Source organism: Otolemur garnettii, unplaced genomic scaffold (assembly GCF_000181295.1).
Source record: "Otolemur garnettii isolate 467f Iridium unplaced genomic scaffold, OtoGar3 scaffold00052, whole genome shotgun sequence".
Taxonomy (NCBI): Eukaryota; Metazoa; Chordata; class Mammalia; order Primates; family Galagidae; genus Otolemur; species Otolemur garnettii.
Genome location: NW_003852447.1, coordinates 3331021 through 3348385, shown reverse-complemented (window position 1 = coordinate 3348385; position 17365 = coordinate 3331021). Strand labels below are relative to the sequence as shown.

Genomic DNA, 17365 nt, shown 5'->3' with positions numbered 1-17365 from the left:
TGATCATAAATAGCACAATTTATGCTGTGGAATCTTAGTGGGTACTTTTATTGGGCATAAAATAACTGACCTCTTTCAGAATGCTTGATTTTCTCCTTAATGAGAACTTAACTAATCTGAATATGTCAAAAACATACATTTTAAAATTTAACATATATTTCTGAAATAAGTATTTATTTAAAAGTAAAACAAATATACATATATATTTCAGTATCTTAAAATGTCTAATTGTAATTTATTACATAAACTTTCATTTGGCTGGTCCAATGCTCATGCCTGTAATTCTGGCACTCTGGGAAACTGAGGTAGGAGGATTGCTTGAACTCAAGAGTTTGAGACCAGCTTGAGCAAGTGTGAGATCCCATCTCTACTAAAAATAGAAAAATTAGCTGGGCACCATGGGATGTACCTATAGTCCCAGCTACTTGAGAAGCTGAGACAAAAGGATCACTTGAGACCAGGAGTTTCAAGTTGCAGTGAGCTCTAATGATGCCATAATACTATGGCCAGGGCAACAGAGTAAGCCTCTGTTGCCAGAAACAAACAAAAAACTTTCATTTAAAAATCAAATGACCTACATACATGATGTAATTTCCCCCCAACATTTATAATTAATACAGAACTTTGTGAACATGATTTATATGTTCTTCAGATTAGTAAAGGCTAGGAGTATCCCTACTATAACTTAAAGTACGCAAAACCAATTTTCTATAATTTCTAAATTCAAGATTTCAAGTCAAGAAAAATTTGTTTGGTTTATCTGATTTAATGCTTTTACTCTGTGTTCCAGAAGTAATTTTGCTGGTAGAAACTGTTCAGATATGCTGTTTAAATAAAGTGTTCATGTTTATTATTTTTTTCTTCTTTTGAGACAGTGCCTCACTCTGTTACCCTAGTCTAGAGTGCCATGCACCAGCCTAGCTCATAGCAACCTCAAACTCCTGAGTTCAAGTGATCCTCCTGCCTCAGCCTCCCGAATACCTTGGACTACAGGTGCCTACTACAACATTCAGCTGATTTTTCTATTTTTTAGTAGAGATGGGAGTCTTGCTCTTACTCAGGCTGGTTTCTAACTCTTGAGCTCAACAGATCCTCCCACCTCAGCCTCCAGAGTGCTAGGATTATAGATGTGAACCACTGTGCCTGGCCTAGAAGGCTAATCCTAATCTTATTCACCTGATTAACTCTTATCTGTCCTTCAACACTGGTTCAACACTTAAGATTTCTCAGAAGTGTTTCCTGACACTGCCACCCCTCCTAGCTGAGTGCCCTTTGTTGTTATATTTTTGGGATACCCATGTATATGTCTAGCTATATGCTTCCTGAAGGAGATATTCCAGGGGAAAGGTTCACATTTTTAGCAGACATTTTTGAGAACAAATAAGATTCTTAGCAGATGGAGGAAGTGAAACTAAGAAAAAATAAATAAAACCTTGCTGATTTCAGATTAAGACTGTGGCAAAGAAACAAAAGTTATCATCAACTATTGTATTTGTGGAGACATATATTACTACTCACTGGAAATGCTTGATCTGATGTTTGAAAATACATTGGTGGGTGATAGGTTTCTCTTCATTCTTTAGAGATTTCATTTGAAAACTTAAGAGCCTATAAAATATTTATAAATTAAAAGAAAACTTACTATAGAACCTAAAACACTTTTTATCTATTATCTGCTATATATACAGAAAATAGTGTGTTTCTCCAACTAGATTGAGTTTTTTGCAGTAAGTATTTGATTATTTCTGCACTTCAAGAGTAGCAGAGTGTCTGCAAACAATGGGACTCTAACCAAAAGATTAGTACTTACTAAAACTATATAAAAGAAAATACACCATTCAAATATAATAACTGCCACAACACTGAGGAGGAACTCTACTACCTATATATAAACAAATAGAAAATAAAGTTCTTAACCAATACATACAATGTATTTACCTTGGAAAGTAGACATACATTGTCAAAAAAAGGATACAAGTTTTGATACAATGGAATCAGTGATTTCAGAGCACGACTTGCATTTATAGCTGTTGCTCTCACCATGAGGGGTAGAACCTTTCCATTCACAATTGCACCATCAAAAAGTGGACCAAAGAAGGGAACCTAATTGAGAAATTAGAACATAATTTTATATTCAAATTACAGAAAGACTGTAAATAAAAGCAATCAAGACACTTTGCATATGAAAGTATTTATGCTTCCTCGGCAGTTCTTCCTTTAGTAAAAATACTATTCAATTATTTTTCACGAGTCACTCATACTAGGACAATAAACAAAAAATATCATGTCTACAGGTGTCCACTGAAAAGAACTAGGTGCTTCAAATAATTAACTACATAATTTACAAACCCTGCCAATTTTTAAATTTTAGTAGTTTTAATTATATACAAAAATCTAACAACACTGGAAGTAAATTTCTTTTTCTCGATTGAGTAATCACAGGAAAGATACATATTACTATAGGCAGGAAGTTAAGTTTTTCATTATCTTTGTGTGATGTCAACCTTACTACAGAACCTAAAACACTTATTATCTATGTTTTGATAATTAAATGTCATTTTTGTGGTGACGGAGAGTTTCACAACAGCTACTCTATTTCACAATGGTTAGCACAAATGATAGGTAAAGGCAAGGACATGAGCTGCAGATAACATGGTAAACCTTTTAGATTTTGTGTTTTTGTGGTGATATACTGTCTCTGTTGTATATTCTCCAATTTTTTAAAAAACAAAAACCCTATAAAATTAAAAAAATTATTAGCTTGTGGGGTGTATAAAACTAGGCTCTGGTTTAGATGAACCCTAAAAAAATCCCTTCCTATAAGCAAAATTCACTTTGGAAAACTTAATTCAAGGAGTTCTGAAGATGCATGATCAATTGTCAAAAGTAGATTTTCTATAAACTAAAATAATACAGTTTAAAAAAAAAGAAAAGAAAGGAACATACCAAAATATTACCTGAAAGAAAATACTTCCGCAATACTGCTTAAACCCTATAGTATATATATAATATATAAAATATATATATAATATATATAATATTATATATAAGACATTCAACTATAGCATAGGTAACAGAATCACTTGACTGGTTTTTCATATTTGCAGAATCCTCATTTATTAAGTGACATGACTAAGATGTGTTAAATAAATTATAAGAATCACACATTCCTATTCTAAAGGGAATAATTCTTACATGTTTTTATGAAAATGTAATCATTCTCTTAATAAAAGGTAAATTCTTTTGTGAGCTTGGCACAAAGAAACTTTTGCTCTGGTACTACCTAGACACCGCCCATTGAACATACTTTCTTGCTATGTACTCCGTTTTAGCTCCTATTGAACCAGCCTTAGATAATTCACATAGCTACTGGAGTCTGTGTTGCATTTCCCTTCATTCTCACTATGTAATGAGAATGTCTAATCCAAGTTTTTTTCTCTAACATGGAAAGAAACTCACAAACTCCTACAAGATGCAAAATCAATTACTAAAATGGAAGATAAGGTGTTCTTACCTCTGGTTTTTTCATTATCTGGATACTGAACATGTGATTTTTCATTGGATATATTACAATAAGGACATCACCAAATTCTGTAGGAATAATTCCTCTCCTGTAGTCTCTAGTATGCTCTGACCAAACAATGTGCACTTCATCATTTCCTAAATGTCTCAACTGGAAAACAAAGAAAATAATTTACAGTGCTTCATAAAAGTTTGTGAGGAGAGCCATATAGCTACTAACAATGTACTATAAAAAGGAAAAATTTAAAGAAAAAAATTGTTAAATTACATTTGATCATTTTCACATGTGAAACATAAACACTCAAAGACATTAGGAGACATTGCAGAAGACCAGATAATTTCAACTGTCCATAATCAATAGGAAACAGAGAACTTAGATAAAAGATTCATATACAGCCCAAATACCCCCCTTAACTAGCAACTACACTAATTCTCTATTACCAAACCCTTAAAAGATGATTTAAAAGAGGGTCTTAAAAGAGTGACTGATTTGAGATTCTGACGTTCTTTTATTCTGACTACTCTCCGGAAGTGCCACTGAGCAATAAAGTGGTCTGAAGAAAGCAATAGGAAGAAAAATAAAAGAAATGGGTAATGGATACATTGGGTAATCACCTATTGAGTAAGATAAAGTTGATTTTGTTTGGTTTAACAAATTTATTTCTAAGTTTTCTTTGCCCATGAAACTTAAAAATTCTTCAGATTTGTTAGACTCTCAAGATGTTACTTAGTTGTGGTGCTCACAAAGGTGTTTCTGGAAATTAAGAAACACAATAATTAAAATAGCAAGAAAAGCAAAGCATTTAGGCCAGGCACCGTGAGTCACAACTAGGAGGCTGAGGTGGGTGGACTGCCTGAGCTCGTGAATTCTAGACCAGCCTGAGCCAGAGTAAGACCTCATCTCCAAAAATAGCAGGGTGTTGTGGTGGGTGCCTGTGGTCCCAGCTACTTGGGAGGCTGAGGCAAGAGGATCACTTGAGCCCAAGAATTTGAAGTTGCTGTGAGCTGTGACACCATGAAGTTGCTGTGAGCTGTGACACCATAGCACTCTACCGGGCAACAAAGTGAGACTCTCTTTCAAAAAAAAAAAAAGAGAAGCAAAGCATTCAAAAGTTGGGTTTCTAATAAGTTATTGGAAAATTAAATCAATGCCCATTAGCCCTGAGTTTTCTCATAAAGACCACTATATAATCATGAATTTTATTATAAAATTTCACTATCCTAGTGTATTTACTGATCCTTTCACTGTAAACACCTGAGTCCACTCAGGAGAAAACTAGCCATAAGTGTCACCACCATCTACACCATAAATTAACATATGGGCAATTTCTGCTTTTGAAATATGTTATTTATTTTGGTTTAAAGATCATAAGGCAGGGAAAAATTCATGTGTGAGTAAAACAAAGAAAAGAGTGAAGTTTAATTAGTGAAAAGCTCTCTTCTGTCATTCCTTAACCCCAAAATAACTCTTTATGCCTAGGTGTATATACACATACACATACAACTTGAATGATACAAATGTGGGGCTTGGGCTTCCTGACATTTTTAAAAAGCAAAAAAGATTACACAACTCAGAAAAGCCATGGCTCTCTAATTTCATTTTTTAATCAAAATACTTTAAAAATATCCTTCCTATACAGCCATGCCCATGTGTCAGCTTCCCTAATAGGTTTATGTTAACTGAATACAAAAGAAATGTGAAATAAATTTAACCAGGAGGGATGATCCAATCTAATTTTGATACATTAATGTCATATGCTGTACATGTTACAATAGCAGCCAGATCTAATACTAAGCTCCAGGCTATACTGAGATTTCCAAATGGCAGATTGTTCTAAGTGATATCAAGTATAATTGAAGTAATAAACGATAGTAAAAGCTGAGCACACTGTCAGGAAGAATTTAAGTATTTACTTTTTAAAATTAAATGAGTTAAGTTAGGAAAGACAAGACAACTGAAATAATGCAGGTCTCAATTTACAGAAAATTCCTTTTATTTATCTGCTACATTAACCCTTGAACTCTTGCCAAAACTATCTATAATTTCTAGTGCCCACTTATCTAAAGAAACAAGAGAAAGAGGCAACTATAGTTTTATCTTATAACCAAAGCTTGTATTCAAATGTCTTCCATACAATATTAAAAGTCTGTTAAAGTTGTTTAATGGAAAAGAACAACATATGTTTGCCAAGATGTTGTAATGAAGATTTTTGGCACAGAATCATGCATATAATGAAATCATTCTAAACATGTTCAAACATTTTAAGGGAAAGCTTCATGAAAATCTCCTACCATTTATATTCAAATGCTAAAAGTTAATTATTTTAAGCTATCATGATAAGGCATGTTTTTATATCTTTAAATCCTGTAATACAGTAATTAAACACAAATTGAGCAATTGCTAGTCACTGCTACACATTCTGGGAATTTCTGAAAGACTACTAAAAGAATGAATTTTTCTTTTCTATTTTTTTTGGGGGGGGGCCAGGGTTGGGTTTGAACCTGCCACCTTGGGCATATGGGGCCAGCGCCCTACTTTTTTGAGCCACAGGCGCTGCCTTCCCCGTCCCCCCTTTTTTTTTTGAGACACAGTCTCACTGTTGTCTGGGCTAGAGTGCAGTCTTGTCATCATATCTCACTGTAACCTCAAACTCCTGGGCTGGAGTGATCCTCCTGCCTCTGCCTCTCAAAGTGCTAAGATTACAGGCACGAGCCACCACTCCTGGCCAAGAATGAATTTTTAATGGTTCACAGAAATTTCAGGTGTATTGTATCTGACATACTTTATATGCTATTTTATTTATTCCTTATCTCTTAGGGGCTTATAAGACTGTATGCTATGAATACTCAGCAGGTTTTCCTATGCTCTGAAAACTCTCAAAGGAGTCCCACCCCATATGTGTTTTTTTGGACCCAGATGCTAATTCATCTATTTGAGAGTACAAGACTTCAGTACATGGGATAGGTCTGTTATAATAAAATGACTTGCAACCATACTACTCTTTTAAGTTTACTTCAATTGCTGTGGAAGTCATTTTGGTATATGACATAAGCTATGGATTATCATCGCTAATGTATGGAGACAAAACAGCTAAATTAAATTTCACACTTAATACACTGTATAATGTTTATACTGGCAGAGATCTTAAAGTTCTAATTTCCCACCTGAGAAACATATATCCTGCTTCTGCTGGAATACTTCTAAGATTGGACAGTTTGCTAATTCACAAATCAGTCTATTTTAAAGAGCAACAAATCTCTGAAACATTCTTTCTAATATACTAAAGCCTGCTTTCTTGAAACTAGTTCTTCTTCCTTTTTTTTTTTTTTTTTTGAGACAGTCTTACTTTGTTGCCCCTGGTAGAGTGCCATGGCATCACAGCTCACAGCAACCTCAAACTCCTAGGCTCAAGCAATCCTCTTGCCTCAGTCTCCCAAGTAAGCTGAGACTTTAGATGCCCGTCACAATGCCTGGCTATTTTTTTTTTTTAAGAGACAGGGTCTCACTCTTGCTCAGGCTGGTCTTGAACTCCTGAGCTCAAGCAATTCACCCTCCTTAGCCTCTCAAGGTGCTAGGATTATAGGCGTGAGCTACTGTGCATGGCCTGAATCTAGATCTTCTTAAATGAGCCTTACCAAATATCCAATCTGTATTGTATATATTATCTTTTCAAATATTTGAAGATCAGTCTAATACATTTCTTTTCCCCATTCAAAGTGTTATTAGTTCCTCTTATGCTTTACAAGCATATTCATTATCCTGGATTATTATCCCAGTTTACTGATGTTTCTATTAAATTGCAGTGTATGGAATATAATATAATATCAATATATGCTCTAATACAGTAACCCATAGTGGGACTATTTCTTCCTTTGTCTTGTTCACTAAATTATTTTCTGCATTTTTACAATGTTAGAGTCAATTCAAATCTCTAAGTCTTTTTCTTACAAAGTTCTTTTAAGCACTGCTAAAACTAAAGAGAAGACTTCACATTGATTCTTATCAAATTTTCCCATGCCAGGTTCATATTATCTTTAAGTATATAAAGGTCTAGTCATTGTATTAGCTCAATTATGCTAGTCCATGTATTAGCCCAATTGTGCTAGTCATTGTATTAGCTCTCCCTTTCCCAGATTTGAGTTATCCTTAAATTCAAATTCTTGTGTGTTCATTTAGGTTTTGGATAAAAATGTCAAATGGGGCAGGTTTGGGGTAAAAGCCTTAACGTAAGTCATTACAGACTTTCCTCCTGGTAAAAAAAAAAAAAAAAACCTAAATTTATTAAGGATATACTTATTAAGGGCTTACTATTTATGATTGATTTTTGCAACAGTGCTACAAGGTATAGTAAGTATAATAATTACTACCACTATTCTTTTTATTTTTTCCTTTTGCAGTTTTTGGCTGGGGCTGGGTTTGAACCCGCCGCCTCTGGCATATGGGGCCTGCGCCCTACTCCTTTAGCCATAGGCGCTGCCCTATTATTACCACTATTTTTATAGGTGAGGAATTGAGGCTTAAAAGGGTGAAGTAACTTGCCACAGGTCAGACAACCAGTAAGTGGCAGCACCAGGATACCAAGCTTAGGGAACTTGGCTCTAGAGCCATACTTTATCCATCTCCCTACATTGCTTCTTGTCAAATAACTATATGTATTCTGAATATGATTATATAATTAGTCATAAACATACTTATCATGCTATTATTAAGACCACATTTGCTTAACTTGTCTGTAACAAACAACTTAGTTAAATACTTTAAACATTCTGGCTGGGTGCTTGTAGCTCAGTGGCTAGGGCGCCAGCCAGAGCTGGCAGGTTTTAATCCAGCATGGGCCTGCTAAACAACAATGACAACTACAACCAAAAAATAGCTAGGCATTGTGGTGGGTACCTGTAGCCCCAGTTCCTTGGGAGGCTGAGGCCAGAGAATTGCTTATGCCCAAGAGTTTGAGGTTGCTGTGAGCTGTGACAGCACAGTACTCTACTGAGGGCAACACTGTGAGACATTGTCTCAAAAAAAAAAAATGCTTTATATAGTCTATGGTCTTCCCTGACCTAGTAATCATACCAATATAAATTAAATTATTTTGATGTTACATAAACTCACGATGGCTCCTGGTGATCACTACTTCATTATCTAAGTGCTCAAAACCCTGTTTTGTCAGACACAGACATGGAGCTCATGAATGGTAGTAATTTCAATAGTCTGTGGCTTGCTCCATGTCCTTTTGTGAAAATCAGATGTTTGTCTATTGCTATAGATGGAATGTTTGTGTCCTCCCAAAAGTCATATATTGAAATCCTAACTCTCAATGTGATGGTATTGGAGGGTAGGGACTTTGGGTAGTGATTACGTCATGAGGCTCCTTTATAAGGGATTAGTGTTATAAAAGAGACCCCAGAGATTTTGCTTGCCCCATCTTCCAGGTAAGGTTACAGCAAGAAGATGGTCATCTGTGAACTAGGAAGTAGTCCTTCACCAGACACTCAAGCTGCTAAAGCACCTTGATCTTGAACTTCCCAGCCACCATAACTGAGAAATAAATTACTGTGATTTATAAGCCACCAAGTCTACAATATTTTTGTTATAGCAACACAGACAGACTAAGCCACCTATCTATGATAGTGTTCTAATTCTCCATGATTATCAGCATGGATTCCAGAGTTAATTCTAGATTTCCTCTGTGAATTAAAATATAATGATATTCATTTGGGGCTGGCGACTAGAATTCATGTAAATTAACTAGATTATCTCTCTCACAGAATCAGCTTACTCTCCTGATTTCCCCATTTCTGTAAAAAAGCACCTAGCAACTAATTATAATTACTCGGAATCAAAACCTGCTCGTCTTTTTTGATTCCTGTTTTCCTTCCTATGTCTCTAACAAGCTCATTTTTTAAAACAAAAAGTATTATATTCCTTTTTTGTATTTTTACTTCCTATTTCTTCCCTTGTTGTCCTAGATCAGATGGGACATCCTACATACCTGGCCTAGTTCAAGAGTTAATAAAAGGCCTTCTCTGTTTTCTCCTTCCTTCCTATCCACTTTTGCAAGTACAATGATGATAAAACATATGTGGTAGTCTCTGCTCTCAAAATTTTGAGTCCAGTGAAAAAGACAGCATTAACCATATAATCAATGAACAATAAAAATACAAACTGTGCTCTACATATACTTCTCTGAATGTACGTAACAAAGAACATGGATCTACGACAGCACTTGAACTGAAAGGTGAAGAACACATAGAAGTTAATTAGGTTAGGTAATTACTTTAGAAGATAGTGAGAAACATGAATACACTGAAATGCAGTGTTTTCACTGACCTAAGCCCTGTTCCTTCCCCCACCTTCTACGCATTTGGTGAAACATACACTATCATATGCCTCTGAATCATGTGTGAAAAACATACTTGCACATATGTTGAGTATACATATTTTCATACATCTACTTGATGTCTGGATCATTCATTTTTAACAATTAAGATAAGTTTCTTTACTTTGGAAGGCCTGAGGTGGGAAAATCACCTGAAGTTAGGAATTCGAGACCTGCTTGAGGAATGTAGCAAGACCTCATCATCTCTATAAAAATCAAAAAAATTAACCAGATATGGTGGTGCATACACCTGCAGTCCCAGCCACTCGGGAGGGTGAGGCAGGAGGATCACTTGAGCCTAAAAGTTTGAGGTTCCTGTGAACTTTGATGACGCCTCTGCATTCCAGCCCAAGCAATGGATCTAGACCCCATCTCACAAGAAAAAAATCCAAAAGGTCAAAAGAGAGAAAAAATGTTCTTAAGCATCTAGTACCGTTTCTTAGCAGAGCCAGCATGTGATAAACATTGCTTGCTATTAAAAAGACAATATAACATTTCTTATCCTGGCAAACATTTTCTATCATTACATAGTGTACAACTCAAAAGTAGTGTTATCTGCAATATGGCATTTATTTATTTATTTATGAATGACAGAGTCTCACTCTGTAGGGCTGGGTAGTGTCATGGCATCATAGCTCACAGCAATCTCAAATTCTTGGGCTTGAGCAATCCTCTTGTCTCAGCCTCCCAAGTAGCTAGGACTACAAGTGTCCAGCCAGCTGGTTTCTCTATTTTTAGTAGAGATGGGGTCTCACTCTTGCTCCCTGAGCTTAAGCAATCCACTGCCTTGGCCTCCCAGAGGGTTAGGATTCCAGGCGTGAGCCAACATGCCCTACTGCTGTATTGTTTCTATATGTCACTTTGATAATGACAAAGGTTATCTATAGATCTTTTCATTTCTGACTGTGGTAGCTATGGTAATTCATTCAACAAACACTTATTAAGCACCAATAGGCCTGGTTCTAGGTGTTGGGGATGTAGCAGTAAGCAAAACAGAGGTCCTTGTTCCCATGACACTAATATTCTAGTGGAGGAGTCAGAGAAACACACACAAAAATAAACAGGATAGCTTTATGCGGTGACAAGTGCTATAAAGGAAATAACCTAGAGTAATGTGATAAAGTTCCATAATAGAAGGGGGCTGCTTTGGCTGGTTGAGAAAGGTCTAAGAAACTGTCATGTGACTTTGAGAGTAGAACAATGAGAATGAGGAAACCTAGTGATGTGGAGGAAAACATTTCAAACAGGGACTATTAAAGTGTATATGAACTTGACATCTTGGAAGGACAGCCAGTGAGGCCATACTGTGGCAGAAAAGTGATAGGAGAGATCAGAGAGACAGGCAAGGCAGATGTCCAAATCACGTAGGGCACCGAAGGCCATAGTAAGAATTACAATTTTCTTCTACATGCAAGGAAAAGCCACTGCATCCCATTTAACTTATACCATTTACAATGGTGAGATAAATTTGTGCTGAGCCATTTATATTTTCTGGTTTCTCTGTCCCCTGTTCTTGTTGTCAGGAGTATTTTTGTAAGAACTGAGGTTAAAGGCATAGTCTATAACAAAAAAGAATTATCTTTTATAAGGTTGATTGTTATATTTGGGACTGAAATCATGAATATAATTTTATAGTATTTATGAACTCACTTTTATTTATAGCATTTATGAACTTCACAAAATTTTATTATTCCTTTTTCAGTTTCCAGACTACATTTAGCATATAGTTCTTTGGACAGTATCTTATATTTCACTTCTATATAAAATAAAGTAGATTTAAAATTAAAATCAGACCAAGCAGGTCTACTAAAAGGTTCATCTATTTGTGAAACCATTTTGACCAAATTTCAAGACAGAAAATGAAATGCTGTCTATACACTAATAGTATTTCAGAGGAAACTGACTTAAATAAAGTGCTTCTTTCTCCTCTTTTGGGGGGCCCAGGAAATGAAAGATAGGCTAGAGAGTCCAACTAAGTATGTTACAATTATCTCAACTTGATCTTCATCAAACTTCTAAAAGGACAATTCAGCTACCTATGAAGCAAAGTATCAGCAAGTGGCTAGAACAAGGAGACAGAGAAAATGAGAGAGGCTCCTGTGAACACTTTATACCAATGCCTGCAGCACTTTTGATTTTTAGGGGTGAATACACTCAGTTAAGTGGAAATTATTTTAAACCATTTTCCATCTATCTTCCTCAGGTAGAGATAATTTATAGAACAGATGGCTTGGACTGGGGTTACATCAAGATTTCTGATATGGTGGTATAATATTTCTAGGAGAAACTTTGCTAGACTGAGTATTTGGTTAATTTGTTCAAAAAGTATAGACTAAGTTGTAAAAATTCTGCTGCTACTGTCTTGAGCCTTGAAAAGAGTTCTCTTCACAGGAAATAAAAATGCTATACTTCAATAGGTCCAAGGACATTTACTTCCCATTCTGAGAAAATAAAATGTTTAAAAATAATTTACAAATAGCCAAATGATATTTTAAATAAAAAGTCAGAACTAAAATTAGTTTCTATGAAAGGGATATAAATGATTTTCTCCTACCAAGTTTGAAACAAAGAACCAGAGTCATAAATAATTCTAGCTCGCCAGAGGCATGGCTATTTCTTTATACTGACTGTCGACTACCTAATTTAATTAGAGGTATTAAACTTCATGCCGAGGTCAACAAGCCTTACTTCCTCCAATATTACACTTCAACCAGTGCTCATTAATGTGTCTACTGAATGGATTAACACACCTAAAGATATATGTACAAAGGACAGGGGGGACAACCTAATGATATCCAATTGTTCATTTGTAATAGGACACATGTTCTAGGCTTCAACTTATTACCACTAATGTGGAATTTATTAAATTCAGGAGAAAAAATACCAATACAGAAAGTGATTTTTTTTATTAAGGAGAACTGCTATGAGACAACTGGCTTCTATGATTAAGCTTAAACATTTAACCTATTAAAAATAAAGTGATACTATAATAGAACTAAACTGTAAGCCTCTGATTTAGAAAAATCTTATACAGTAGGACTATGGAAATGATCAAGACCAAGAGTTAGAGAACAGGGAAAAAAGAAAATCAATGTATAAAGAAATCAACATTTAAAAGTTTAAAAAAAATTTTTCTATGAACAGAAGGTTATACTGAATTGAGATCTTTAAGTGTGTTAACCCATTCAGTAGACACATTAATGAGCACTGATTGAAGTGTAATATTGGAGGAAGAAAGACTTGTTAACCTCGACATGAAGTTTAATACCTCTAATTAAATCACATAGCCAACAGTCCCTTTTTGCTTGTCATTTCTTAAAGGAGAATGGTAGTATTAGGAAGTATTTCATAACTACGTTATTCATATACATATAATTAATTGAAGCATGGTTTCTACTTAGTCTAACATTGATAGAACAGACTTTACTTAAATTAATACTTGAGAAAATAAGACATTTCTACAAAGAAATACACAAATGACCAATAAGTACATGAAAGGATTACCAACATCATTAGTCATTAATGAAGTTCAAATCAAAACTACAACAAAATGTCATTTCACACCTACTAGGATGACTATAATTTTCTCTAAAAATGGAAAACAGTTAAGTATTGGCAAGGAGGAAGAACAATTGGAATCCTCCTTACACATTGTTGGTAGGAGTGTTAAAGGTGCAGCTGCTGTGGAAAACAGTTTGCTAGTTCTTCAGAAAGCTAAATATGCAATTTTAGGTATGTTTTGGGTATGTACATAGAAGTAGAATTGGTAGATATACTCAAAATAATTTAAAAGCAGTGGTTCAAACAGATACTTGTACACCAATGTTCACTGCAGTATTATTCACAACAGCCAAATGGTAGAAACAACCCAGGGTCCTTCAATAAATGAATGGATAGACAAAATGAGACACACACACACACACAAATATTATTATCGGTCAAAAAAGTAATGAAATTCCAACACATGCTACAACATGGATGAACTTGGAAAATATTATGCCAAGTAAAATAATAGAGGCACAGAAGTATGAACAGATGTTCCCACTTATATGAGGTTCCTAGAATTGGCAAATTTATTTTTAAAAAAGTAGAATAAAAGGTTGCCAGAGGTAAGTGTAGGGAAGAATGTGGAGTTACTATTTAATCGGTACAGAGTTTCTATTTGGAAAATAGAAATAAAAAAATTCTGTATCTTTTAGTTTCTAGTTCAGCACATAAAAAGCTTAGAATCATCACTTGATCCTAACACAAGTAAAAGACAAACTGAAAAATCAACAATTCTTCCACTCATCAGAGGAAATGACATGACAGAAAAAAATTGTCTCCCTGACCCCCATGGGAGAGGAGAGACAGAATCAGCTCACTGGAGCAGAAACCTTCATAGGATCCAATGCTAGTGCAGGAAAACCTGAACTGTAATTGAATTGCTGGAGGCTCAATGTAGACAAGTAACCAGTCATAAGGGACTGACTCAACTTTTGTAAGTTTTGTTTCCAGGAGCTCTACCAGGTCTTCACAGTAAATACTGAAGGAAAATTCCTTCATGCTTCAGGGAGGGGGAGAGGAAAAGGACCTCTTGAAAAGGCCTGCCATCATGAAAAACTGTTTTATTAGAGCCTAACCTACCTGAGAGAATAAAAACATAACTCCAGCTCATCCTGTCCCACCTAAGAGGTGGGGAGGAACTGAAAAACACTGGTGAATTACAGAACAGCATAATACTTCTCTTCCCCTCATACCTTACCCCTACACCACTAAAAGCCTATCTACCAACACAGTTCCTTTCACCCAATTTATCATTTCTGAATTTCAGCAAAAAACTACAAGGCATACTAAAAGGCAAAAAACATAGTTTGAAGAGACAGAACAAGCATCAAAACCAGAGTCCGATGTGGCAGAGATTAGCAGACTAGGAATTTAAAACAACTATGATTAACATGCTAAGAGCTCCAGTAGAAAAGCAGACAATATGGAAGGGCAGATAGGTAATGCAAGAAGAGATAAAAATTTTAGGGAAGAATTAAAAAGATAAGCCAGGGATACAAAGCACTAGAACATAAGTGAAAGATGCCTTTGATGGCTCATCAGTAGACTGAACACAGAGAAGTCTCTGAGCTTGAGATTATATCAATAAAAACCTCCTAAACTGAAAAGCAAAGACAAAAAAGACTGATAAAAGGAGAAAAGAATAGGTAAGAATTGTGGGAACATTATAAAATATGTAAATATACAAAATAAGAATACCAGAAAGAGAGAGAGAAAGGAACAGATTCACTATTTGAAGCAATGACTGAGAATTTCCCCAAATTAATGTCTGACATCAAATCCAGATTTGGAAAGCTCAGAAAAGAATCAAACAGAATAAATGACAAAGAACTACAACTACGCATACCAACTTCAAAAAATTAAAGATAAATTCTGGAAAGAAACCTGAGGAACAAAACACCTTATCTACAGAAAGGCAAAGATAAAAATAAGAAGAGAGTAGAGCGAAATATTTAGTGTTGAGAGAACTATCTCCCCAACCTAGAATTCTGTATCCTCTGAAGTTATTCTTCAAAAGTGAAAGAAAAATAAGTACTTTCTCAGACAAACAAAAATTAAGGAAATTTATTGCTAGTTGACCTTCTTTAAGAAATGTTAAAAAAAGTTTTTCAGAAAGAAGGAAAATGACATAGGTAATAAACTTTGGATCTAGGTAATAAAAGGAAGAACATCAGAGAATGAATAAAGTGAAGGTAAATAAAAATTCTTATTTTCCTTACTCTTAATTGATTTAACAGACAATTATTTGTTAATAATAATAATAATGATGATAGCAGCAATGTATTTGAATATGTATTGTCCTATTCATCTATATGGGCTTATGTATAATCATGTATAAGTGAAATCAGTGACAGCAATGATACGAGGAATGAGAGGGAAGGATTAGGAATACCATATTATAATAAGTAGTTATTATATAAGCAGTGTTATTTGAAAATGGACTTGTATTAGTTACAAAGGTATAGTGAAAACTCTTTCACTTAAAAAAGTAAAAAAAATCACAATTGATATGCTAAAAAAGGAGAGAAAATTTCATTGTATGAAATGTTTCAATTAAACCAGAAAAGGGGCTGAATGCAGTGGCTGTTTTTAATCCTAGCACTCTGGAAGGCCAAGGCAGAAGCATCGCTTGAGTTCAGGAGTTAAGAGCAGCCTGAGCAAGAGAGAGACCCTCATCTCTGCTAAAAACAGAAAAATTAGCTGGTCATTGTGGCAGGCACCTGCAGTCCCAACTACCTGTGAGGCTGAGGCAGTAGGATAACCCAAGCCCCAGATTTGAAGCAGCAGTGACCTACAATGATGCCACTGTACTCTACCTGGGGCAACAGAGCAAGACTCTGTCTCACAAAAACAAACAAAAACCTACCCAGAAACAGAAAAGGCAGAAAAAGCGAGAAAGACAAAAAGTGGAACAAAGGAGTGGGTGCGCGGTGGCTCACTCCTGTAATCCCAGAACTCTGGGAGGCCAAGGTGGGTGGCCTTCTTTGAGCTCAGGAGTTTGAGACCAGCTTGAGCAAGAGTGAGACCCTATCTCTATTCAAAATAGAAAAACCAGCTGGGTGTTATGGTGGGCGCCGGTAGTCCTAGCTATTGGGGAGGCTGAGACAAGAAGATCGCTTGAGCTAAGAGTTTGAGGTTGCTATGAGTTATAACACCACAGCACTCTACCAAGGGCAGCAAAGTGAGACTCTCACAAAAAAATTAATTTTAGACTCTCTTTGGGGTTTAAAAGTTGTAGCCAGAGTAATGAAATGATAGTAATGCTAAAATATGAGTAACTGCTAAATTCTCAATGATTACAATTACTTCTTTTTTATACTCTGTCTATAATTTGCATATGGCTTATTTTTATAGAGATTTAAAATGAGTTTCATAGAGATTTTAAATGAGATTTAAATGAGTTTAAAATGAAGAAAGAGTTTAACAGAAGTTTATTTTGTCGTTGTTTTGTTTTCTTTTTTTGAGACAAGTCTCACTCTGTCACCCTCTGTAGAGTGCTATAGTATCATAGCTCACAGCGACCTCAAACTCTTGGGCTTAAGGGATTCTCTTCCCTTAGCCTCCCAAGTAGCTGGGACAACAGGCGCCTGCCACAACGTCTGGATTTTTTTGTTGTTGTTGCAGTTGTCATTGTGGTTTTAGCTGCCCCAGGCCAGATTTGAACCTGACAGTCTTGGTATATGTGGCCAGCATCCTACCCACTGAGCTATGGGCACTGCCTGCTATTTTTTTTTTTTTTTTTTTTTTTTTTTCTTTTATTTTTGTATTTTTTTTTTTTGGTAAATGTATGTGGTTAGAGCTATAAATTGTCCCTAAGTATAGTTTTAGCTGCATATCACAAAATTTGACTTGGAGTATCATTATCATTCAGTTCTAAATATTTATTTATTGGTGTTTTAACCAAGTAATTGTTTAATAGT

General features: G+C 35.3%; 1 protein-coding gene across 1 annotated transcript in view; it reads right to left on the bottom strand.

The window, feature by feature from the left end:
- Window positions 1–17365, bottom strand: part of RALGAPA1 (Ral GTPase activating protein catalytic alpha subunit 1) — a 224124-nt gene that overhangs the window by 29854 nt on the left and 176905 nt on the right. The window contains exons 37-38 of the mRNA XM_023514391.1: window positions 3515–3673; window positions 1976–2103 (exon numbers count right to left, since the gene is read on the bottom strand). Coding sequence (XP_023370159.1) covers window positions 1976–2103; window positions 3515–3673 — 287 coding nt within the window. The remainder of the gene's footprint in view (window positions 1–1975; window positions 2104–3514; window positions 3674–17365) is intronic.